This window comes from Pogoniulus pusillus, chromosome Z (genome assembly GCF_015220805.1).
Source record: "Pogoniulus pusillus isolate bPogPus1 chromosome Z, bPogPus1.pri, whole genome shotgun sequence".
Taxonomy (NCBI): domain Eukaryota; kingdom Metazoa; phylum Chordata; class Aves; order Piciformes; family Lybiidae; genus Pogoniulus; species Pogoniulus pusillus.
The window spans coordinates 30,449,829-30,475,171 of record NC_087309.1 but is presented as its reverse complement, the minus strand read 5'-3'; the positions used below and the strand labels follow the sequence as shown (position 1 = coordinate 30,475,171).

Sequence of the window (25,343 nt, the reverse complement as noted above, 5' to 3'; positions counted from 1 at the left end):
CTCTCCAGATAAGTGGTTCAGTCCCCATCTCTGGCAGTGTTTTAACAGACACATGGTCGTGATGCAATTCCTCTGTGAGTCTTGCCAAAAAAATCTACACCACATTTGAGATAAGAGAATCTTAAAAATGTAACCATTTTGCTCAAGCAAATACTTTTATTATTCAAAGTCATGTATAGAAAACGTTTATTAATAGCACTTTGTTCAGAATCTTTCACAAGGCTTTACAAGCCACCTTTTCAGGGAAAGGAGGCTACTTCTGCTCTTCATAGCCATGCTCTCCCAGAACCCAAGCTTTACAAGCAAGTAGAACAGATGACTGCTGGTATTTTAAGAGTAAGCAAATGTACAGTGAGAGGTACATCCCATAGCTGGAATGGGTGAAGAAAAACACAGAAAGAAAAAGAAAAATTACTAATTTTCCATACCAGCGCAGATATACTTGATGTTTCCTTACACAATTCCCAAAGCTGTGCCATCAAATATCTCTCTTGACAAGTAACTTCTCATCCCTCCAAAGCATCTTCCTCAAACTACATGATAGACTGTGCAGTAACATTCTCACATTCAACAACAGGCTAGAGCAAGTTTTAGCCTGACAATTGAGAAACAGACTAACGCTTCCTCAAAATACTCTTCTTACACTTTTTAAATCAAGTTCCTCAAATTGCTATCCTTACCATGATTTTACAGCTTTCCTGGGGATCTAAGGGGTGAAATTTTTGTTTTAACTGTTATCTCCAAACAACTCTTAATTCTTGAACTGTTTGTGCTACTGTGACCAACCACATCAATTTCATCCTTTCATTCACTGCTGAATTTTCATGTATTTTGATACATTTTCATGTGTCTCAAGCATGAATACAGACCCAAATTCTGCAGGCCTCTTCCAGAGTCCTTCAGAGGCTGTTCTAAAGCCATAGAACCTGGCTATTGTAAAGCTGCTCATTCTTAGCCATATCAAATTACAGTATCATTTATCATACAAGAATTGTGAATGCCACTTATTAAACCCTCCCAAAAGAGATCCAGTTGTTAGTTTTTCAACAAGTGTCAATTGTTGTCCTTCATCCATTGCTCAATCCATTGCATAATCTGATCCAAATTTCTCTCTACATCTTCTGGAGTATTGCTGGGTAACTGGTGTACAATTTCCTTTCTGTATGACAACATAGCTTCCTCAAAAAGTGTCTGAAAAATTTCACACTGAATATTGTCTTGCAGCTTTTTCCCTCTGTAGCCCCTAGAAAAAAAAGAACAATACCACGAGACAGTCTTAGATATGGGGCAAACCATAAAGCATTTTATAGGAAACATGCAATTTTTACCCTAGAAAACTTCCACTGAAGTAACACAACAGTAGCTTATCAATTATTTACTTCACTAACCTACCTTTTTTCAAGTCTTTCATACAAAAATGAAGTTTCTGTACGAAGTACAAATACTATATGAAACCACCGTTCAGGGAAAAAATCGCAGCCATGATAATCAACAATCACACCACCTTCACTCATTTTATCTTCTAGTTCATCAACTACCTATGAAAGAAACAAAGGTAAGCAAGTTCACCTGAAACTACAGAAAGTAGTAATACAAAAATAGCAGGTTTAAAGTTGCACTTACCCTGTCTTCATCCAATATGGGACAATCATACTCCTCATCGAAACCTTCATACAGTTCTCCTGCAACAAGAATAATCTGTGAAACTTTGTGAAGTAGCAGCAGATACTAACATTATTTATGCAGCTATAGTTCAGGAAGATACAAACAAAAGACAGCGTTCAGTGCAAGGAATACTGTTGACAAATCCACACAAAGACAGATTTCTTAGTTATTACTTGATACAAAGTAACACGCTCTGTTACATGAATACCTTTTAAACTCATGCCACCAAAACCTTTCCTGTTTCATTTGGCTGATAAAACATGCTCATAGTTATACAAAGCCAAAATGCCTACTTGTTTTCTTCATATGGCCTACCTTCTTTTGCCATGTCACCCACGTTAATGTAGGTCATCCCTGCTCTTGACGCAAGTTCTTTTCCGAGCGTGGTTTTCCCAACACCCGGAGTACCTAAAGACAAAACCCCATTTAAGACAGTAAGAGGAGCCCTAACATGGAAAAGTCCCACGTTTTCAAGCAGTGCATCCCTACCCTGCCTCGGCGTGGACCTCACGCTCCAGACTGTGCACAGGGCTGGTGTGTCCCATCACAGACCCAACCTAGATCCCGCCGCGCCTCCTTCTCGCAGCCTCAGCAGCGCAGCCGGGACCAAGCAGCCCTGGCACCACCACCGCCCTCCCGCTTCATGTGGTCCCGCACTGGGCCCGCCGCTCCCACCCCTCGCACCGGTGAGCAGAACGTTAGGCCGCCGCATCCTCCGGACACAGCCGCACGCGGCGGCCGCCAGTCGCCTTGGAGACACGCGCACGGGGCCCTCCGCCACCGCAGCGCACGCCGATGGCGTCACCGCCGTGCTGCGGGCCCGGCGGGAGGGCAGACCGGCGCGCTGCGGACAGCTAAGGGCCGCGGGAGGGCAGGCCCCAGTCGGGAGCTCCGTGGTGTGGTATGAGCGGCTGCGCTTCGCGGGGCGTCTGCGGCTGACTCAGGCTGCCGGGGTGCGGTTTCGGCGCTGGGCGCTCTGGTAGCCAAGCTCTTCCCTCAAGCCCGGCGGATGGGCCCGGCCCGGCCCGAAGATGTCTGGAAGGTCCTCTGGAAGGGAGGCGGCACCGGCAGGGGTAGGCGGCGGCGGGGGAGGATGGAGCCGAGTGGTTCTCTGGCACCCTTTTACCACCCGGAGCGGGCTGCGGCCCAGAGTCTGCCCCGAGGAATGGTTTAGTAGGCTTCAGTTACCAAGGTTTTTAGGCCTGCTAGTTACTCTTTGGTGTATTGTTAGCAGTTCCTGTTCAGCTGTAGTTTTTTTTGTGTATTGTTTTTGTTTTGTTTGTTTGTTTTTACATGTGAGATGTGTATTCTCTTCTGGTGCAGCGTGTGAATAAGAAACTTTAATGAGGTAGCTTTTTAGGACTTTCTAGTAAATACGAAAATGTAGCTAAAAATAGCTTTTGTAAGAATAACACTAAAAGCAAATCATGCACAGAAAAGTGTTCTTTCTCAGGTGCTAATGCCCCCTGCTCTCTAATAATCTCTTCCTTGGTAATTGCCCACTGCATTTATGTATAAAAGATATACACTGTAGAGTACTGACAGGCCTTCTGGGAATTTAGCTTTCTATTCTGTTACTCACAGAAATGTGGCTTAGCCTGTTGTGATTCCTGAGCTAGAAGTTTACTGTGTGATTATTGGCAGTTGAAAGTGTGTGACCACTGGGCTATTACTTGGGCTGATAGGTAGGCCGAAAATTGGCTGTGTTTTAAGTTTTTGCACCTGTGCTAGAAGGCGGTTTCTCAAATCTAAAATGAATAATAGAATCATAGAATGGTTTAGGTTGGAAGGAACCTCAAATCTCATCTAGTTCCAACCCCCTGCCATAGGCAGGAACACCTCCCACTAGAACAGGTCGCTCCAGGCTTCATCCAACCTAGCCTTGAACACATCCAGGAAGGAAGCATCCACAGCCTCCCTGGGCAACCTGTTCCAGTGTCTCACCACCCTCACTGTAAATAACTTCTTCCTAACATCTAGTTTAAATCTCCTCTCTTTCAGTTTAAACCCATTACCCCTCATCCTGTCATTACAAGCCCTTGCAAACAGTCCCTCCTCAGCTTTCCTGCAGGCCCCCTTCAGATACTGGAGGGCCACTAAAAGGTCTCCTTGAAGCCTCCTCTTCAGGCTGAAAAGCCCTAACTGTTGTAGCCTGTCCTCATAGCAGAGGTGCTCCATCCCTCTGATCATCTTCGTAGCCTTCCTCTGGACTTGCTCTAATAACATTTCAGTGTCCTTTTTGTGCTGGGGGCTCCAGAACTGTACACAGTACTCCAGTTGGGGTCTGATGAGATCAGAGTAAAGGGGGAGAATCACCTCCCTAGTGTCATGAAATACTGACACTATTAGCAGTTTTGTCACTGACGGACTTCTGAGGACAGTCTGATTCTAGAAGATTGCAAGCTTCCTCAGGAAACAAATAACATTATCTGTTTTGATTTTGTGATGCCCAAGTAGTTTTTCGCTTCTGTGTTCTGTCTTTTAAATACAAGTGGCTGCATTGTGAACATTAAAGTCACGTACTGAAATGCATAGAGACAACCTAAACTTAACCCTAATGTGAAAATTATATACGCATGCTATAAATAAGCTTGTACTGTTGTTTTCATTTGTGTCTCTCTTTCACTGTTTACTGCTTCTAGTTTGAATATGTTTACAGAATACTGAACTTTTTCTGATTTGCCAGTTTGCTGTAAAATGCTCTTACCTCAGTAAGATGTAGCCTTTTATTTAGTGCTGAAGAAGTATGTGTGGTACATTTGAAAAAGCCCAACTGCCTATGCTTGTTGCAATCTAGTATGTCTTTGGTAATGAATTCTTTACATGTTTCTGATAAAAAAACTGCAGTTCTCTTGAGACGTCTGTACCTAGTTGAGAGGAAGACGGTGTTACATTAATAGCAAAATGTTCGTGTTTTACCAGGTTACAGATTGGTTGGCGCATTCATTTGATGACTTCTTTGGAAATGCAAATACTCCTAGTGTTGTTCCTGTGAAGCCACTTCGAGGCAAATCTGGAAGGAATTGCCAGCAACAGAAAGACCTGTGTTCTGTGCCAGAAAGTAGCAAAACCAAAGTTCTACCCAGGAAAAGAGCAAAGTCGTCTTCAGTAGATCTGCCTTCTAGCAAGTCCAGACTAAACCAGAGCTCTTCTCAAGATGAGCCATGGGTAGATAGATACAAACCTGAAACTCAGGTATGAGAGTTAGTACCAATATCATAGTGTGACATTATAATGTAGTATGTTGTTCATAGTCTGTATTGTTCAGGCTCAAAGTATATCCTGTTTTATTAGGGCAGTGAAATACTAGTTTGATTTGTTTGCCACCTGTCATTAAGATTTTAATGAGCTGATTATCTGTAAGATATGTCCCCCCCCTTTTTTTTTTTAACCCCAGGCTTCCTGAGGAGGTAAAGCTGCTGCTGAGATGTTTTTTCCTGTTCATCCACACCTAAACTTTTGAACCCATTTTGAATTTCAGCTGTATCTAGTAACTTCAAGTGCAGGAAAGAGTTGAGTTTGTGCCCTCATAATGGAAAAAAGAAATTATCTTGCATGTTAGTGGACATCAGTTAACTGTTGTCTTTGCATATTTAGAGTAATTGACTAATGGCAGTTTGTGCTATTTCTTGCTTGCCTGAAGAATCTTAGGGAGAGCTTTGTGAGTAGAGTTACTGTGATACCTTGAAGTTTCAAAGAGAAAGGTCTCAAATCTGCAGTAAACCTACAGATCTGGTTCTCCTCCTGAAACGGCTTTCTCATGGGGTGTTTTAAAGATAAGCATCGTGTGTGTGTTAGCTATCTCTTAGATCCTAATGCTGATCGAATATGAATATGAAGTGTAGTACTTCATATTTTGGATTTTAATATTTAGTGGCTCATCACTGGAGAGGAATTGAGTTTGAGTCTAAAAAACAAGTAAGCTGCATGAGATTTACACATGGTCCAAAAGCTTATGTTTGAGTCAGCAGAGCCTAAAAAGTACCTACTCCAGCAGTAGCTATAATGCAAACTGACACAGACAGGCAAGTTGTAATGTTGTTACTTCAGGAATAATAAATTATTTTTCCAGCTGCAACCAGTAGAAAATTGATTGAGAAGATGGGCTAAAATAGTTGTTCTTACCTGTTGCGTTTAGGTACTATGAAAGATAAATATATGTAACTGGAATAAACATACATGTATGTTAATAATTTAAACAGTGTATGCGCTCTTCTTGGATCTCATTACAGTTTCAACATCTATGCTTGCATTTCCTGTATTTTAATCTTGTTTTAGAATGACCTTGCTGTGCAGAAAAAGAAAATTGAAGAAGTTGAAACCTGGTTAAAAATGCACATATTTCAGAGGCAACCAAAGCAGGTAATCTCACTAAAAGTGGCAGCTAGAGATATAGTCATAGAAATGATCTGGATTCAGTTTAACTTTCAGGTAGTGATTATGTATTTATTTCATTATAATAAATCTATTAAGAACATAAGTTGGAGCTTGGCTGCTAAGAGGTGAATTCTAACTTCCAATCAGTTAATATCTTTTTATTGTGTGCTTCTAAACTACATCTTGTCTCTCACAGAGTAATTTCAAATATCTTGGCAAATTTCCAGTTGCACTAATTTTATGTAATAGGGTGTTTTTAACCATTTGATTGTAAGAGGCATTCTTATACACATGTATACTTTACTAGTCTTGGCCTGAATCTCCAGTTCAATATCTGTTATGTTGGTGGGCTACATAATATACAATTGACTAAACAGGTATGTTAAAATGTGAGCAAGGCTTTCAGAGTTCTGGTCTAGCTCTTTCTGTATCTGTATACTCAACAGGTAAATTAATAAAACAAAATAGTTAACTTGTTTTTTAGTAGGGAAAAGACAATAATTACCGGGTAAACCAATAGAAGAAATTCAACCAATATTAATTTGGAGCCAACTCTCAGTCATTATTTGTCATGGAATTTTAGTAATTTTTTAAATGTTTCTGTTCCCCCCTGTGGCAGGATGCTTCTGTTTTGCTGCTGACTGGTCCGCCTGGTTGTGGGAAGACTGCAACTGTACAAATACTAGCAAAAGACCTTTGCATTCAAGTGCAAGAATGGATCAATCCGATATCTTCGGACTTTACAAAAGAAGACTTCAGAAATATTTTTAGCTATGGTAAGTATTTTGTTTGTTTTCCTTCAAGTTACTTATGTGAGTTACTTCTGTGTTTGTCACATACAAAGTCAGATCTACATCCATGTAAGTCAGATTCTTAGTGTTTAGTAAGAATCTTCCTTTTTGATGAGAGGCTACTTAGGTTTTCTTTTTACAGTGTTTAGTCCAAAATAACTTGTGATTCAGATCAATATAGAAGACTACGTAGTAGCCCCTATATCATTTGAGCCAAATAAAATAAGCAAATTCTGTCTTTGTCTGAGCCCTATATTGAATTCTACTCTTTAAAAATTCTCTTTTTATCATGTGTTTGGCAAAGGGCTTGGCTGCTGTCAGAAAATAGCATGAGTGGATTTTAATTCTTGTGGCTATTTATATTCTCCTTGGTGTTACACAGAATACATATTTTAAATTAGTTTTCTTTTTCAGACTCAAATCTCCCTATGTTTCCAAGTCAGGCCCAAGCAGCTGTCTTTCAAGATTTTCTGTTAAGAGCAAATAAATATAACAAACTTCAGATGCTTGGGGAGTCCCCAGAAAATGATAAAAAACTTATTCTCGTTGAAGTAAGTGAAAACTTCTGAAATCTTGTTTTGAAAACAGTACCTTTTATTATAATACTGATGTGCAAACTAGCATCCAGATGGTGGATTGAGGTTGCCAAAAGTTAGTCCTCTTTAGTGCAGATGAGTTCTGTTACTTTTTGAGTCTCTACAGCAATCTAGAACCAAGTTCCACCTGTAGTTAAATTATGCAAGCTAAACGGCAGGCAGAAATTGGACCCTGGTTTGTGTACTTTTCAGTTATTATTATTTTCCGTAAATCAAAACAATATTGGAAAATCATTCCTGTATTTCTCTCTGATTAGCTTTCTAGAAATACAGATGCATATAAAACAGGAAGGAGGGAAGATCTCCCATTAGTCCTGTTTTTAAGGACACAAGAGAGTGGGGAAGATACCTGAGAATTAACAGTCAGAAATTGTTTCACATTTATTATTTGTCCTTAATGCAGGGTGTGTTATTTAGAGCAGAGACATGAACTCTTGAGGGTTTGTAAACCGTAATGTGAGGTTCAGGAGAAGACTTAATATTGACTAATTCAGGAGTGTGCTTCAGTAACACTTTCTGTCTGAGATTTTTAGTATTTTATGACAGAAGATTTTTTGGTAAGTTATGATAGCCAGGTTGTCTGAAAACTTTCAAGTAAAATAGTAGATGAGATTAACAATTCTAGCTAAGTAATGTGATGTACTGTAGTATTTAGGAAGCATAGTTTCTGTGCCTTCATAAAGTCACTTCTTTGTGTAGGTCTCCTCATATCTCAAGTAGTGTACTCTGGCCTTTTCCTCAGTGGAACTGCTACCTTGAGTGCTTGAGTGCCTTCTGAGTAAAACTATCTAGCAGGCAGAGTAATCACAAAAGGCTGTGATTGTAAACAAGGAGGAAAAGAAAAAGTTTCTATTTAGATAATTTTATTTTCTTTTCCACAATGAAAGAGAAATACTTTGCTTTGGGTTGTGTGTTTTTTTTTCCTCTATTCTCTTTTTTTTGCCCTTGATTATCTTCACTGTTGACCGCATTCAAATTTAGTTAAAAGCAAACTTAACTAGGAAGAAAAAATGGGAAACAACATAATGTACTGTAAGTCAGTCGTGGCAGAGATGTCTGAATGTAATACCAGCTGTTCATCTGTTTTGAACAGGATATGCCTAACCAATTCTATCGAGATCCCAGCAGTCTACATGAAATTCTCAGGTCAGTTGTAAATAAGTTTTTCATAGTTAGGGTTATCCACTTGAAGCTGGAGTTTGCTTCACGTTACGTTTCCTTATTTTTTGATTCAGGAGGTTTGTTCGTACAAGTAGATGTCCTCTTATATTCATAATCTCAGATAACTTCAGTGGGGATACCAACCAGAAGTTACTATTCCCAACAGAACTTCTAGAGGAGCTGTGTATATCCAGTATTAGGTAAGGGCTTTTAATTCATTGAAACTTAAATAAAATAAATGAGAAAGTCAGAAACCAATTGTTGTTGTGTTTGTTTTTTGTTGTTTGTTTTTTTAATGAAATTCAACAGTTTCAAGCCCATTGCACCAACAAACATGATGAAAGTTCTTAACCGAATAGCTGCAACAGAAGCTAGTATGGTAAGTTGTTGAAACTAATACTTTCTTTGCAGTGCTAGGACCAAAGGATTTCAGAATGTTATATCTGTTATATATCAGAATGTTACAGAATCATAGAAGGGATTGGAAGGGCCCTCTGGAGATCATCAGGCCCAGCCTCCCTGCTAAAGCAGGTATGCCTATATAGTGTTGCACAGGAACATGTCTAGGTAGATTTTGAAAGACTCCAGAGAGGGAGACTCTACAGATTCTCTGAGCAGCCTGTTTTGATGCTCCATCACCCTCAAAGTAAAGAAACCTCCTGTGTTCTAATTTGTACCCATTGCCCTTACTGGGCTCCACTGAAAAGATACCAGCTCCATCCTCATGACCATCATTGTTTAGATATTTTATGCATTGATAAGATCTCCTCTCGGTCTGATCTTCTTCAGGCTAAAGAGCCCCAGGTCATTTTGCTTCTACTTGTAGAAGAGATGCTTCAGTCTCCTAATTATCTTTATGGCCCTCCATTGGACTGTCGAGTAACTCCCCGTCTCTCTTGCACGTGAACACTGGACACAGTACTCCAGCTGTGGCCTCACAGGCCAGGGCCAGGTCAGAGTAGAGTGGAGGAGAACTTCCTTGACCTGATGAGGGCACTGTTCTTAATGAACCCCAGAGTATTATTGGCCTTCTTGGCCATGGCACATTGCTGTGACTTGTCGTTGTTGCTGTATTTATTTGATTTTTGGTAGCAGAGTCCCAGGAAAGTCCGCCAATACCTGTCAAAAGAAAACAAGAACATAGTGAAAAGGCATTTTGTTTTTAAGCTTAGTTGCACTTGAGCCTTAGTTTAGACTGTTTTCCAAGCTACCTCTGAAAATTATTCTGTCTATTACAAAAAGTGTATATATGCAAAAATAATAGGAATAGAAGCAATTTTTATTATATGCCGGAAGGCCAGAAGAGGTCATGAACACGAATGCTCTATTATTCCCAAACCATTTTCTTTACAGCCAGGTTGAATATTGACTGAAAATTTGCAAAGGATTATGTGCATTATTCTCTTTAATGCTGCTGTAGAAAATACAGCAATGTGCTTGAATGGATTGAATGCATTAAAGTTAGCAGTATTACACATCTTGAGCACATAGTGGATGCTCATGTAGTCTGCTCATGTGTATCAGAAGTGGATTCCTACAGCCAGAATAATACTCAAATACTCTTTTTCCTACTTCTATTACTTTGAATGGTACTTTTCCTTTTACAGAACAGAGAAAAGAACCATGCTTTCGATAGAACCTCTCTGGAGTTGCTTTGCAGAGGTTGTTCAGGTGATATAAGAAGTGCAATAAACAGTCTTCAGTTTTCTTCAATGCAAGGTAAATACCTGTGAATTTGTGAAGTAAAGGACGTTTTGACCATTTGTGCTGTAAAGGTTCTTTTTGCTGTTGCAACATACCTGGGTGAGCTGTTCAAACCATTTCTGATGTGTTGCTCTGGAGCAGGAATAAAAAGCACAGAGGGTTTTTTTTGTGTGTTTTTTTTTAAGCTGAAAACATTGTTTCAGGTCTCAGAACTAAATAACATCTGCTATGCATGCATTGATGTAACTTCATAACATGCTGTTTTCTTGAAATTTGTGCTATTAGTGTGTGTTTGGTATTCCATGCATTTGTGATTCAAGCTTCTTATTGTTCTTATTGCTACCTTTCAAGCATTTTTTAAATACCTCACTGATTTTGTAAACTGCATTTTTGTAATGATTGGTTTTGCTTTGGAGTTCCTGTGGCTGTTGGTAAATTGAAAGCTGTGAGGCAGTGTCACCTATTATGAAGTTACTGAGTGTGTTATAGACTAACTTTGGAGCGTTTTAGTAGTCTTCAGAGGGTGGGACAACACTCAAATCAGACATGGTCTGGCATTATTGTTAATATTCCAACAGTGAAATTAAACAAAAGACTTATATTTTGCACTGGAAATCAATAATTGCTAAAAAACGAATGTATATGTTTCCTAAGCTACGAGCGTCACTCTTAAATGTGTAGTTTGTTCTAATGGCTGATGCCAATATTTATATTTGGACTTGATGATCTGTGAGGTCTCTTCCAACCCTGATGATACTGTGATACTGTGATATTCAACTTAGAAATAAGGACATAAATTCAGCAGTTCTCTTCTGCTGTATGTCAGAAAGCTAGCAGTGATATTCTTGCTTTTACTCATCTTCTCTCCCATCCACATTGCAAACAGAATATGCTCACAGAACACAGCATTAAATGTAGTTTCAAGTCCTTGTTGTAAGTGGGAGTGTGGTAGTTTGAGCTTTGGAGTATATTAAAATTAACTTTGTGTGTGTGTTAAACTGCACAGACAGAATGAAGTTTCTATGTTTAGCTTGTAGATGTGGAAACTAGACTGTTACAATGTTGTTTGTTCTGTTTTTTGTTAATCAGAAAAAAAAATTCCTCTAATGCATTAAGTTAATAAATATTAGGCCAGTGACACCTGAAAAGTTTGGAGTGCCTCACTGCTGGGTGCTAAGTAGCTTCTACATACTCTAGAAAATTTTTAGTTTTAAAATTACCAGTTTTATGTAATTTTTAATACACTGCCATGGGAAATGTAAAGTCGTTACACTTATAAAGAGAATGTGAGAGAGAAGAAAGGCATATGGCTTGACAGCTTCTGTACATGACATCTGAGAATTATGTGCTCAAGTCATACCACACTGAATGTTCCATTTACATATTGCCTCACAGATTGATAAAAGGAGACACTAATATTTTGTAAATTTTGAAGATACTTTGCCTCCTTATTGATGTCCTGAGAATGCAGTATTAGTATTCACATCTATCTAATTTATTTTTTCACTTGTATACATGTGTAAGGAGGAGTAGTACATTCACTTTGTAGTAATGTTAGCGGGTGAAATTAATCCATGGTAATTGTGGGAGAAAATGAAGATACTTAAGGGATAATTCTTTTAGCTTGATATTGAACATTCACCTGTCAACTAAATCCAAGTGTGGGTAAAAAATGTTGAGTTCTGAATTATAGCAGAAAAAGAGGTTTATTCCTTGCACCTCAAAACTTCTTTGTAGGCTATTGGAAGACATCACCTAAATGAAAGGTTTCTTTTGCTGCCTTGTTTTGTTGATGAGGGTATTATCAGTTTAACTTACTTGCATTATCTTTATAAGTAAACAGAATTAATTGTAATTTGCACTTATAGTACATTTGCACAGGTACTTTATACAGAAGAAAACTGTAAAAAAGGTAAATTTGGGATGATTCAGATCAAGGAACAGCAAGCAAGAATGCTAACTGCTTTTAAAGAGAGATACTGCTCTAAAAAAGTACTTGGCACCTTAGCTGTGGTGCCAAGAGATATAAGTGGAATGAAGCATGTTAGTTTAGGTGGCAGTGCACCTAATTATGTAGTCTTTCCTGTTGTTTTAGTTGTTGTTTTGGTTGTTTTTCCCCCCTCTGTTGTATTTGTTTGTTTAGAACATTTACAGTAGAGCAATATAATCACAGTATCACACATAATAGAAAACTTTCCTTGATTTGTGTACTTCATCTTAATTTATATTTTTGCTTTTTATTGATAGTCTGCTCATTGGAGAAAGAGTTTTGGTCAAGGAAAAAAAGAAGCTCTACACTAAAATGTGAAGCAGAAGTATCTAAACTAAGAAAGAAAAATAAATCTGATACATCAGAAGACCATGAGATACAAGCTATCGGTGGCAAAGATGCTTCCATCTTTCTTTTCCATGCTTTGGGGAAAATAATTTACTGCAAAAGTAAGAAAACTTTGACTTACTCCTCCATTCAGTGAGCAAAGCCCAGAAGCTCCTATTTGCTGAAGTAAGGCTTTGGGTGACCTCTAATTTGCATGTTGGTCATTAATAACAGCAATGATAATAACTGTAGAAAAGCAGGAATAAAAGCTTGTGGTAACTGCCATTGCAGCTGTCAGTATCTGTTAGGTAAATAAAACTAAAATAAAACTAAAATAAAATGACTTAAGTCTAATTCTGTTAGGTCCATGTGCAGTCACCACAAAGCTAGTTAGATAGCCACCACATTTGTTGCTTTGTACAAGAGCAAATTTTGGTTTTGTGCAGAGTTGCACATTGTTGTATGGTTATGTTCTGCAGCTACTTGCCTTCCTAAAGGGTACAGAACTTTCTTACAGCCTCACAGCTGCTTCCTCCCTCATTTGTGTGCCTGCTGTTCTCTCCTCTCTACTTTTGTCTCAACTTTTATTTTGCTTTAGGAGACATACGTGCTTTCTTCTTTCTGAACTCAAAACCCCTTACCTTCTTCTCTGTCATACCCCATCTGCCTTTCTATTTCTCAAAAATACTTTCCACCTCGACAGTACTCTTTGTTGTACTTACATTTTTAACATTTAAAAACTATTAATTATAAGCATTTGGTACTTCCTAAACTGCCCAAATCTGCACTCAGCTAAATCAGGATTCATAATGCCATTGGCTGTCCACATTTCCGTAGTAATGCACAATATCAATTACAAACTGAACTGAGGAGAAATATTTAGACAAAAGAATATGAAAATAAACAGATTAAATTTGTTGCATGAAGTGTAATGTAATTACACGTTTGCTGTGCAGTATCGACTGCATCGTGAAGTACCTACACATGAAGACCTTTCTGAGAACTGAAAATGGTGTGATCTAGTTGCTGCTAGAGTTGACAATTGCTAAGAATGATGTTCAGTATATACAAAACCTGATACTCATGTAGTTACACATCTCTATTCTTGCTCATGTCTAATTTATGTTGTAGTTTTGAGTATTTGAAATTTATGTCTTCTGGCTTTTTTGATTATATGCAGAAATGCAACAGTATTTCCAGTACTAAAAGACTAAAGATTGTAAATCCCTTGTAGGAGAACCAACGTCAGAATCAGAATTCCCACAGCTGCCTGCCCATTTATCAGAATATCATCGAGACACCTTACTTATTCAGCCTGAGGTACATCTGCAACAATTACTTAATTCCAGTTTGCTATAAAAAAAAACCAAACATAAACAAGTTCAAGTGATGGATGTAAATTCTCAAACATAGTGGGTTTTTTTCCACAGTTACTAATATATATAAGTATTTGGCCTAAGTTACAGAATAAATAAGATGGAAGTGACCTGGAGGCTAACTTCAATGGTAGATTAGGTTCTGAGGCTCTTGATCTGTAAAGATTCTACCACCTCACTGATGGACTTCCCGTGGAAGTAGACATCCTTGCTTTCATCCTGCACTGCCCAGAGTAGTCTGAGCTCACCTTTCTGTTACCACCCATTTAAACAGTTGAAGAGAGCAGTTGTTTCTGCCTGCCCCCACAGTTCACCTTCTCTGGGAGTAAACCAGCCTCCCTTTTGTATATAAGCATTGCTTTGTAGATCATCATGTGTGCCAGTTGCAATCATAACTTCTATAGCATGACTTTCCTTATACACTGTTTAGAGCTTGAACTTCTGTTTTTTCCTAATAGGCTATCGTGGAAAAATCACATATGTCTGGATCCATGTTTAATTTATACCTTCACCAGAACTACGTAGACTTCTTTTCTGATATAGATGATGTAGTGAGAGCCAGTGACTATTTGAGCATTGCAGATATCCTTTGTAGCAATTGGAATGTAAGTGTCGTCTTTTTATACACACAGTCCTTTTTGATGCTCTTATTGTCTAGTTTTTCCTGTTAAGTGTGTATGAATGGTAGAAAGCAATTTTCTTGCGAGTCAGAAAGAAGCTGTAGTACTTAAACTTCAGGTGACAGTTAATTGCTAGTGTATGGTGAAGTACATCAAGTGTAAAAAGAGAGGCAGGTCCAACTTCTGTCAGCATTTCATTATCTTGGGTTGTAGTGGTTGTAAAATATTCTACAAAGGATTTTTAAGTAGAATAAATTTATGGTAAAAAAATGTGCCAGAGTCTCTGTGCTTTTTCCCTGAAGTAGTTGACCTAGCTACTTTGAGTAAAAGTTTCACAGCAGTCTAAACATATTCTAGGCATGTCATGTTGCTGCATTTGCAGAATGTGTTGTAGTTCAAATGAGACACACTGTAGAGGCCTCAAGTTCACAAGATACCTGATTTCTCTCTTAGACACGGTTGGAGATGGAAAAATACAGTGCATCTGTGGCTACCCGAGGGGTGATACATTCGAATACATCCAGAGCCTTTGCCCACCACCAAGGAGGCATGGGATTCCGGCCTTTACATAAGCCTCAGTGGTTCTTCATCAATAAAAAGGTAAATGCTTGATTTGTCTTTTGTGTCTGTATGTATGGTTTTGTTTTAGTAAGGTATGACAATACAGTAGTATAGATGAGGTTTGTTCGCTGTGCTAAACTTGTCAAATAACCTGTTTTGATGTAAATCACTTCTAAAAAGCACTTGCTTGAAGAGTTATATTATTCCTTTAACGGTGAAATAAATTGGAAGCTTCTGATGAAGTCTGTGTCCAAGCTAGCTTATCAGTGGGAGAGTCTTGATCCTAAGTTAATAAGGACATACTTTAGAGTATTTAAGCACTAATTATTCTTTAAAATAAGTTTTTTGTGCGGCATAAATCGTATTAAACTGTTACGTAATTTTAATGAATTACTGCTAATTTGTATGTGTTCCAGAAATAGACTGTTCATGAGATGCTAAAGCTCTTGGCAGTTTTTTACATTTACACTCATGCTTTTCTTGCTGTATCTATCAAAAATATTGGCCTGGATGGGTTGGGAGTTCTGTATTCAAGGGATAAATGTTTTATGTAAATGTTGTTGATCAGCAAAAGGTGAAAATGAAGGAATTTATCATTTTATTGGTTTCTGTATGTGAATTCTAGATGCTTCTCTTTTTTTTTTTTTCTGATCTCAATTTTTTCAGTGGGTTGTGTGTAGTCATCCAGCAGGCAAGAGGAAAGTTTGTCTGGTATGGTACAGAATATTTACATTAATAATGACTTCCTATTTTTTTTGCTTGTGTTTCTTTTTCCTGCAACTCTTACAGTATCAAGAAAATTGCCTTGCTGCAAAATCACTCTTTTCAAGCTTCTGCTTACCACCTGAGTGCCTTCAGACTGAGCTACTGCCTTATCTTGCTTTGTTAGCAAATCCAATGAGAAACCAAGGTAGGATGGTGTGACTCTTCATCTTGGACTCTATTTTGTAATTAAAGTACGCTGAAAAATGATTGAAACTTGGTGTGTCAATGCTATTGATGCTTTTGACTTGGTTAAAAAAATTACCCTAAAATATTTGTAGTGACATAGCCAAATGAAAGCAGACTGGTTAGGTATGAAACAATATCAAGAATGCTTTAAAAGAATTAAAATAAGCAGGTCTTTTGGCAGAATTGAGCATACTTGAGTGTGTAAGACAGGGTCCTCATGTTGGATACATTGAAAATGATTTTTTTCTCTTTTGTTTTACTGCATGGATTTCTGGTATGTCTGTACTTTGGATTTTCATCATGTTGCCCTCTTAGTCTTTTGTTTAAGGTGCTTGCACAGGTTTTTCTGGCTGCCCACATCCATAATAGCTTGTCAAATCTAAATACTGTTGGCAAATGTGCTCATCTTGCTCTTCATCCCCTTTCTTCACAAGATTACATTTCAGAATATACTGGATAGCCCAGCTTCTAGCACATGTCTCTGCAGAACTGTATTGGCATTTTTTTTTTCCATTGCAAGACTTAAACTGTTACTTCATAGCTCCCTCCTCACTTCCCATTCATTATTCCCAATCTACTAGAGGATTTGGGTAGAAGACTTTTCAAAATCTAGTGGGTAGTATTAACTAACTAGGTCTTCATTGCTTACTGATCTCTTTCCAGTAGCAGACTTAAAAGGCTTAAAGCCTTTTCCCATATAAAGAAAAGAAACTCCAAGCTTGCATAAGAAGAATGTGTAATCTGAAGTAATCCAATAGCAGACAGTTCATGTGGAAAAATGTACTTTGTATGCTAAAAAAAAAGCCAAAAATAACCATTTAGAAAGCTGGGCTGCTTATCCTGTGTGAATTACTTCTGATAAAAGTCTTGTGTCTTAACTAAGGCCTTGACATCAAGATGAATGAATTTTGTAGGCTATGGAATATTAACTCTGTATCATAAATACAGACAATGAATGTAAAGGATTACTTTTTTCTTTTATGTGTAGGCCATCTGTAAATGTGTTATGGTCATGAGCTAAACAGTTTGAAGACATGCATGTGTACACAGTCTTTGCTATCCAATGCAATGCAAATATAGTCAGGAATACTTGACTAAATACATGAATTACTTAATTTCCAGTATGCTTTGCTTAATTGTGCATTATGATACATATGTTCAGTATGACACTGGTAATTCTTTGTTTTTAGCTCAGATTGCTTTTATCCAGGATGTTGGGAGGCTACCACTGAAAAGACACTTTGGGAGGTAAGTTTGACTTCCATCTTTTCTTAAGGAAAGTAAGATTGATTTCTTAATACTGTTTTGGAGGGGTTTGAGTCTCAGTTTGGGGTTAGATATGAGGCAAATTTGAAAGGGTTTAAATAATTTAATAATATTAAATTATTAATTATTAACAAATAGAGTTTCCCCCAAACTTCTGTACAGTTAACCCACACAAATTCTTTGTACGCGGTTAGTGAAACTATTCTACAGAATGTCTGTTTACAGCAGGATTAAGCAATTTGGTAGAGGTTTAGAAAGGTCCTGGTCAGAGAGTCTTGTGGCATAGTGCCACTGGCAAAGTCAATGAAACTCCTTAGCTTCTCAAATTGAGAGAGTTCAGTTACTCACTAATTGAAAGTCTCAGTCTCTGTGGTCCCAGAATATGTGTAGCAAAAGCCACGTAGTTGATTCCCATGGAGCTAGTAGTTCAATTCGGATTTTGGGATGTGCTGTCTTGAGAAGAGTCCACGGGCCCGATCGGGCTGATGCAGAAAGCTGGAGCGGCGGCCGGCTGGAGCGGTGGCTGGCCGGGAACACCTTGGTCGATCGCCCACTGGATCGGTGCAGAGTACCGTGGAACAAAGAGTGTGAATAAAGATAGTGGCCCCAGGCAATGAGTAGGCTAGGAGAGGTGAGCGGAGCAGGTGGCAGGAGGCACTTTGTTTACCTGAATCGCCCTATTTATCAGATGTGGGCCGAGATTCATGGTCCTTTGGCCACAATATTGTCCAACAAGCATCTGGCAGCAGGCCAAAACACCAAATAAGGAAGGGTCCATAAGTCTGATACCCCCAAATATGGGAAGAGCATACGTGGGCCACATGCTAAGTGCGTGGGTATATGCAACCTGTTTACATCAAACTAGGGTGCTGAGAGAGCTGGCAGCTGAGCTGGCCAAGCCGCTTTCCATCATTTTCCAGCTCAACGGAGAGGTCCCAGGAGAGTGGAAAATGGCCGGCGTGATCCCCATCCACAAGAAGGGTCGGATGGAGGAACCTGGGAACTACAGACCTGTCAGCCTGACCTCAGTGCCAGGGAAACTGATGGAGCAGGTTATCTTGGGGGTGATAAGAGCACACCTGAGGGATGGCAAAGGGCTCAGGTCCAGCCAACATGGATTTAGGAAGGGCAGATCCTGCCTCTCCAACCTGATCTCCTATGATCAGGTGACCTGCTTGGTGGATGTGGGGAGGCCTGTGGATGTGGTCTATCTGGACTTCAGCAAGGCCTTTGACACTGTCCCCCACAGCAAACTGCTGGCTAAGCTGTCAGCCCATGGCTTGGATGGCAACACTCTGTGCTGGGTTAGGAACTGTCTGGAGGGCCGGACCCAGAGAGTGGTGGTGAATGGTGCCACATCCAGCTGGCAGCCAGTCACTAGCGGTGTCCCTCAGGGATCAGTGCTGGGCCCCATCCTCTTTAACATCTTCATAGATGATCTGGATGAGGGCATGGAGTCAGTCATCAGCAAGTTTGCAGATGACACTAAGCTGGGGGCAGATGTGATTGAGTTGGAGGGCAGAAGGGCTCTGCAGCGGGACCTTGACCGCCTGCACATATGGGCAGAGTCCAATGGGATGGCGTTCAATAGCTCCAAGTGCAGGGTGCTGCACTTTGGCCACAACAACCCCATGCAGAGATACAGGCTGGTGTCGGAGTGGCTGGAGGGCAGCCAGACAGAGAGGGATCTGGGGGTGCTGATTGATACCCGCCTGAACATGAGCCAGCAGTGTGCCCAGGTGGCCAAGAGAGCCAGTGGCATCCTGGCCTGCATCAGGAATGGTGTGGTCAGCAGGAGCAGGGAGGTCATTCTGCCCCTGTACTCTGCACTGATTAGACCACACCTTGAGTACTGTGTTCAGTTCTGGGCCTCCCAGTTTAGGAAGGACATTGAGATGCTTGAGGGTGTCCAGAGAAGGGCGACAAGGCTGGTGAGAGGCCTTGAGCACAAGCCCTACGAGGAGAGGCTGAGGGAGCTGGGATTGTTTAGCCTGGAGAAGAGGAGGCTCAGGGGTGACCTTATTGCTGTCTACAACTACCTGAGGGGTGGTTGTGGCCAGGAGGAGGTTGCTCTCTTCTCTCAGGTGGCCAGCACCAGAACGAGAGGACACAGCCTCAAGCTATGCCAGGGGAAATTTAGGCTTGAGGTGAGGAGAAAGTTCTTCACTGAGAGAGTCATTGGTCACTGGAATGGGCTGCCCGGGGAGGTGGTGGAGTCGCCATCCCTGGGGCTGTTCAAGGCAAGATTGGATGTGGCACTTGGTGCCGTGGTCTAGCCTTGAGAATTGTGGTAAAGGGTTGGACTTGATGATCTATGAGGTCTCTTCCAACCTTGTTGATACTGTGATACTCTTTTTAGAGGTATCTGTTTCTCCAGTACATGATCTGAATAGAATATTTATATGAGAATAAAATTGAACAGACACAAAGATTATTGTGTGCTTTCCCTGTTGTTTAGTGTAACATGAAGCATTAATCTGGAAGTTTGATAGAACGTTCTGTATTTATCTGCATGTTAGCTAGAGATATAAGAAAGTACAACGGGAAGTTTGTTCTGGCTTCCTTCGAAGCACTCGCGTATTGATGGATCTCAAAAATATTTTAGTGAGTACTTTCTCTGAAATTAGATAGCAGCACTGGTTTTTGTTGTTGATTTTTTGCCTGTTGGACTATTTCAAATAAATCTGTGTTGAGACTATTTTTAAAATAAATCTCTAGCTGCTAGAGTTCCTTTGCCTTAGATGTTAAATACCAAAAAAGTACTTTTTATTTCAGTGGCAAGACTCTAGTGTTCTACTTAGAAACTCTGTAGTGCTCATGGAGAGATGTCGCCTGATGTGTTATGATTCTTGTGAGCCTTCTGAATCATGGGTACCACCTATGCCAGTAGAGCCTCTGTGACATTTCTGTAACTTGGATAGGTCTCAAATTTTAAAAAGATTTTTAACTGAGATGGTTTATTTCTAATAAAGGTTTAAGATCACAGCTGGAATGAACCTTACTCTTTGATCTCTTAAGCAAGTGAGACAGTTTTTTAGGGCATCTGACAAAGCTTCTCATGTTTGTCAATGTGGTGTTGCAGTCTGACTTTAGGGTCAGACTATGCTGAAATGCTGGGCTGGAAAGTAAAGGCTGTGTTATCCAGGAACAATGCCATTCCCCAAGAGTTGTATTAAAGGCAGTTTGCTTGCTAGTCAGGAGGAAAGGGGAGTATCTGTGTCTCTCTAATGGGTTTGTTTCTTTGAAATCTCCCTTGTCTAAAAAAAAATGTTTGTGACTTTACAAATTAATCGTAGCCTCCCTTATGCTATTGTGTTTTTTTCTGCACCGTATCTTTAAATATTCATTTTGTATCTGCATTAATAAGTTGTATATAAGTAAGTAGTAAGAATTAATGTAAGTTATTTTGAGTATTATCTGAGGGGTAGCTTTCTCCTGAGAACATGGCAGTCTTTTTTTCGTTTGTTCACTGTTTTGGAAAGGAAGTACAGAGAAATGTAGGTATTTTAGTAAGCATTTGCTTTCTTCAGGAATCCTAATTGAAAGTAATGTATCTTGTGTTAATAAACAGTCCTTAAAATACCTTAAGTGCAGCTGTTTCAACAGAAGTAAGACTATTTGTTTTCCATCATATTTATTAATGGCATGGTACTGTGGTAAGAAAACTGACGTCAATGAGAGTGCATGATGCTTCACCAGTTAAGAATCGGTGTCAGGATGGATCTTTGTCAGTAACTGTAAGTTTGTATTGTTCCCAAGTAAAGCAGGAAAAGTACTAAAGGAATATTGGTAACATGCAGACATAAAGATGCTAGAAAGATTGATAGTCTTGACTGATACATAATGCTGAAGGTAGTGATTTTAATCACAGAATGTGCATAGCTTGAATTAACTGTGACTGATGTGAGGTATTACTGCCAGGTAATGTGAAAGCTGTTTAGCAGCAGTGAAAAGAGTGACCCATGTAATGTCTTCTGTTACAATTTCAGTGTGAGAGAGGTGTTTTTCATGGTAACTTACTGCTGCAATGGTTATTTTATAGGTTAAAGCTGGAAACACTTACCGATAAAGATCCTGGGATACCAGACATATTTGTGACCTCCGAAGTGGACCCTGCTGATGTGCATGCTGTGGAGGCAGCTGCACAGATGGAGAAAAGCACAGCGAATGAGAAGGGATTGGATGGATTAATTCTCTCTTCTAGCCAGTGCAGTGGAAGTGAACTGCCTTGCAGTCAGCCTCAGCCTGTGACATCTCAAGCAATCATGGAGGAAGAAGAATTAAAAATAGAGGAGTATGATAGTGACTGAGTACAAGAAAGTGTCAACCACCACTTTGCCCAAACATGAATATGCTATGAAGGCCTTTACTGAGGAGAGCATAGTCAGCACAATGTACCCCTTTAGCTACTTGGGTGGACTAGGAGGCCAAGTCTAAACCTACTCTATCAGCACAAAGACAACTCTCCTCGGCTTCCTTTTAACAGGATCAGGCCTATGCTGAATGCTAAATTACAAGTTGTTCTTTGCTTTTTCTGAGCCATCAAATAACCTACAGTGCTAAAACTAGAATAAATGGTTACTGAAATCAGTTTGAAAAAGACTGTAAATAAGCAGTGTCACTCTTAAGTTATTTTTATTTTTTACACTTTTTAATTTAGTTTGCAGTTGTACAGTGTGCTTCCTGAGGACATACTTGATAAGCTGTCATCAGCATTTGGAGGTTTTACTCAAATTCATACTTGCAGAAGCTTAGCCCTTCTGAAAGAAGATACTGAAGTGTACATGTAAAAAGTCTGATAGACCATGGTGATGCTGTAAATAAAACTCCTGTATTAATACTGTTTTGTATTCTGCCACAGATTTTTATGTGTTTGTAAATCGAACATATATTGTACAACAGATCATTTGGGATTCCTTTTTGAAAGATACTTTCATAACTTACAGAAGGGAAAATACAACAATCAAGCAGAAGTCCTTCTCATCGTTTCTCTCCCATAGGAAGTTAAGGGGATAGTGTGCATTTTTTTTCCTTAAACGGTAGTGGTACTGAGTGAGTAATCCTGAGTTTGTTAACTCTCACATGAGAGAAGTATACTGTAGCTGTTTAATACTTCAGTGTTTGTCAGTAGCTGAAGTTGGTCCATGCTACTCTAACATGTTTCTGTGTTTAGTGATAACCAGAGGACTAAGATAAAAGCAACCCAAACAACTTAGAATGTGTGTTGTATGTTTGCGTTTTTGCAGTTTAGGAGACAAAACCATTGTTTAACCACTATAATGTTGGAATTAGCACTGCTATTAAAGAGTTCAGGTTTGTCCTCCCTCAAGAGTTTGTGTATTCTTTCTCTCTACAGCTATTACTAAATTTTGAAGAGAGAAATCTCTCCCTTAATTCTTAAATTCGGTTGCAGCTATACTCATTACAGTGAAGTGAAATGTTTCTCGTTGTGAATGCCCCTTAATGGCTTTCCCAGGTATGCTTCGTGGGATGATCCATGCTTAGGTTAAGTGGTAGCTCCCTCTCTTGGGCCTCCTGCAGTTGTGTGTCACTGAAACGCCATCTGATCCCTCCCTTTGCTCTTGTGGAGTCTCTAGTGCGAAAAAAAAAACCCAATAAGGCATTAAACAGTGATTTTTATTTAGTTTTTTTTTTTTTTTTTTTTTTTTTTTTTTTTAACTCTGCAAGCAGAGCTTCAACCTCTCCTCACACTATCTTCAGGTGATAATATAACAGAGTTATTTTCACACTGACTTGTCCATGTTACTCAGCTGGTTAATTATGTATTGTAATGGTAGAGACTTTATTAGCTAGGTCATGTACAGTAATTTGTGTAAAACCTCTTTCACTTCAAAATACCACCAAAGAAAAAACCCAAACGTTCTCTTTATCAGTCTCTCATGCTTGGATGCCCATGCGCTTCCCTCTGTATTGAAAAATGTTTGAACAGTATGGAAGCCTGCAATTCCTGAAGTGCTAGTGAGCACCCTGTAAAGTCTATGCCAAATTAAGTCAGTCCTCCAGGAAGCCAATATGTGGTGTTAAGTTCCTTTTCAACTCATCCTATCATTCTATGAATTCTGTGAAAATTCTCTTCAGGCTCTGGCAGCACTCGGGGCTGGTGCATCCCAGCTTTTAAGCACAGGGCAGTCCAGAACTTTGTGAAGGATGTTTCTAACAGTCTGGCACAGCCAATGCCTTTACACAGACACTGGCACAGATGATGCTTGTGAAAACACTGCACTCTGGCAATTGCCTTTGTTCAGGACTTTTAACCAAACATTGAAGAGTCGTAAGGATGGGTTGCCACTGGGTGGCAAATAATGCTGCCTGCTCAATTGCTTCACACTGGTTGTGACAGCAGTGTCCCAGCTTGCTCTTTAGTTTGATCAGCAGGTCATAGCTTAGCCATGGTGGTCTCCTACCTGCCTTGCCCATTTTCTTACATGTGGGAATTGAGATCTCTTGTGCTCTATAGCATTCTTAAAGATCTGCCAGCTCTCTTCTGCTCCCTTGTCCCTGAGGGCTGTTTCCCATGGCATCCTGTTTAATAACTGCTTGAAGAGCTGGAACTTTGTTTTCCTAAAAGTTTCTCATAACTATGCTTTTTATGGGCTCCATACTCCTTAGGACAGTGAACTGCGCTAGCATATGGTTGCTGGGCTGCCTTTGACTGTGACATCCCTGATGTCCCTGTCAGCTCTGCCTGATGATGCCTTGGGGTTTAGGGGCAGCTTTGGTAGCACAGACCTATTGTCACTGGCTGTGTCAGAGGGCAAGATCCCCCTCTGATTTAGTTGGGAATTAATCTGTTGAGGCGGGAATTATAAAAATATTCTTATTTTCCAAAATGCCCCACCCCAAAACTGTACACAAAACTAGTTGAATTTTATTTGCAGCTTCTAATTTGATCAGGAATTTCCACAAGGATGCTTATGGGCAATTTTGATAATTTGGGAAAGTCAGAAAATGGAAAAGGCTAAGCCACGAGATACCTTTACCTCACGTAGAAGTCAGAGGCCTAGAGAAAGGCTGATTTGCTGGAGGAGTAGCAATTTGGAGACTGCCCCTGGATCGCCTTTGTGGCAGCCTTGGGAAACTGCAAGTTATAATCCAGTTGGGGAACTAAAGACATAAGTCAAATGTGAATAAAACCCACCAAAGTCTTAAGTGTCTGCAGACACAGCTTTTATGAAGCAGATTCCATGGAATGGCACTGCCTTAGCAACGCAGGGAAAGCCATACTGCTGGCATGTTCCTGCCAACAGCAGCAGTTTACAGCTGAGGCGGGGTTGTTCCAGCTCAGGAGTAGTGAGTAGGAAGCCAGGATACCCTGGGTCTGAGGAGAAGCTGGATCCAGGTGCAACTCCCTTGAATGGACCTAATGGACTTGCTGGACCTGTGGAACTTGAGGGACTGTACATGCTTTCTTGTCACTCTATTTAAGTCGTTCTTAGACAGTGTGTCCAGTGCTGATATGTACTGGATGCAAAGAATCTGGCCAATCACAGTGGCAGATTCTAGTGAGGGCTTTCCCACAATTGAGTACACATGTGGGATAAGGACACCTTTTGCCATTCCCCGTTCAAGCCTTCAAGGCGAGAGGAAAGCAGTTTCGTGCCTTCTTCCCCCATTCAAAGCACCGCTGATGAAGGAGAGGGAAGGGAGTTTGGAACACCCTGCTGCACCCTGGTGGCAATGGACAGATTTGTGCAGGAATTCAGAGTGATGGGTACTTACTCCTTGCAGCTCAGTGGGGTATGTGTGCTATTTTTAGCTTAGCACTGACCATGTACAATACCATTAATTACCACAACAATGTTTAACAACGCTACACAGTCAAATAAGTAATTGATTGCTCTGTACGTAGAGTCCATGGCAGAGCATTAATACAGTTCATGGTAGAGCCTTGGCTGCTCTGAGTCCATGGCTGGAGGTCATGCTTTCCAGGTCCTGAT

The 25,343-nt window shown here is 40.0% G+C and overlaps 2 protein-coding genes across 5 annotated transcripts; one reads left to right on the top strand and one right to left on the bottom strand.

Moving 5' to 3' along the window:
* Positions 1 to 136: 136 nt before the first annotated feature.
* AK6 (adenylate kinase 6) lies at positions 137 to 2,803 on the bottom strand. 2 transcript variants are annotated; one of them, XM_064139986.1, is made up of 5 exons: positions 2,350 to 2,803; positions 1,981 to 2,073; positions 1,624 to 1,682; positions 1,393 to 1,538; positions 137 to 1,243 (listed from the first exon to the last, which is right to left on the bottom strand). In XM_064139986.1, exons 1-5 carry the CDS (start codon positions 2,375 to 2,377, stop codon positions 1,054 to 1,056), a joined length of 516 nt encoding a protein of 171 aa, XP_063996056.1. In that variant the 5' UTR covers positions 2,378 to 2,803; the 3' UTR covers positions 137 to 1,053. The 2 variants fall into 2 exon arrangements, with proteins under 2 accessions (XP_063996056.1, XP_063996057.1); XM_064139987.1 differs by lacking the exon at positions 2,350 to 2,803 and adding an exon at positions 2,155 to 2,299.
* On the top strand, positions 2,456 to 22,714 carry RAD17 (RAD17 checkpoint clamp loader component). 3 transcript variants are annotated; one of them, XM_064139983.1, is made up of 16 exons: positions 2,458 to 2,738; positions 4,588 to 4,860; positions 5,944 to 6,027; positions 6,662 to 6,818; positions 7,248 to 7,384; positions 8,523 to 8,575; positions 8,665 to 8,790; positions 8,900 to 8,969; positions 10,198 to 10,309; positions 12,542 to 12,733; positions 13,846 to 13,931; positions 14,446 to 14,592; positions 15,061 to 15,207; positions 15,958 to 16,078; positions 17,310 to 17,367; positions 21,428 to 22,714. In XM_064139983.1, the coding sequence occupies exons 1-16, from the start codon at positions 2,697 to 2,699 to the stop codon at positions 21,693 to 21,695; spliced, it is 2,073 nt and encodes a 690-aa protein (XP_063996053.1). In that variant the 5' UTR covers positions 2,458 to 2,696; the 3' UTR covers positions 21,696 to 22,714. The 3 variants fall into 3 exon arrangements, with proteins under 3 accessions (XP_063996054.1, XP_063996053.1, XP_063996055.1); XM_064139984.1 differs by lacking the exon at positions 14,446 to 14,592 and having other exon boundaries at positions 2,456 to 2,738; XM_064139985.1 differs by lacking the exons at positions 2,458 to 2,738; positions 4,588 to 4,860; positions 5,944 to 6,027 and having other exon boundaries at positions 6,738 to 6,818; positions 7,235 to 7,384.
* The last annotated feature ends 2,629 nt before the right edge of the window (positions 22,715 to 25,343 follow it).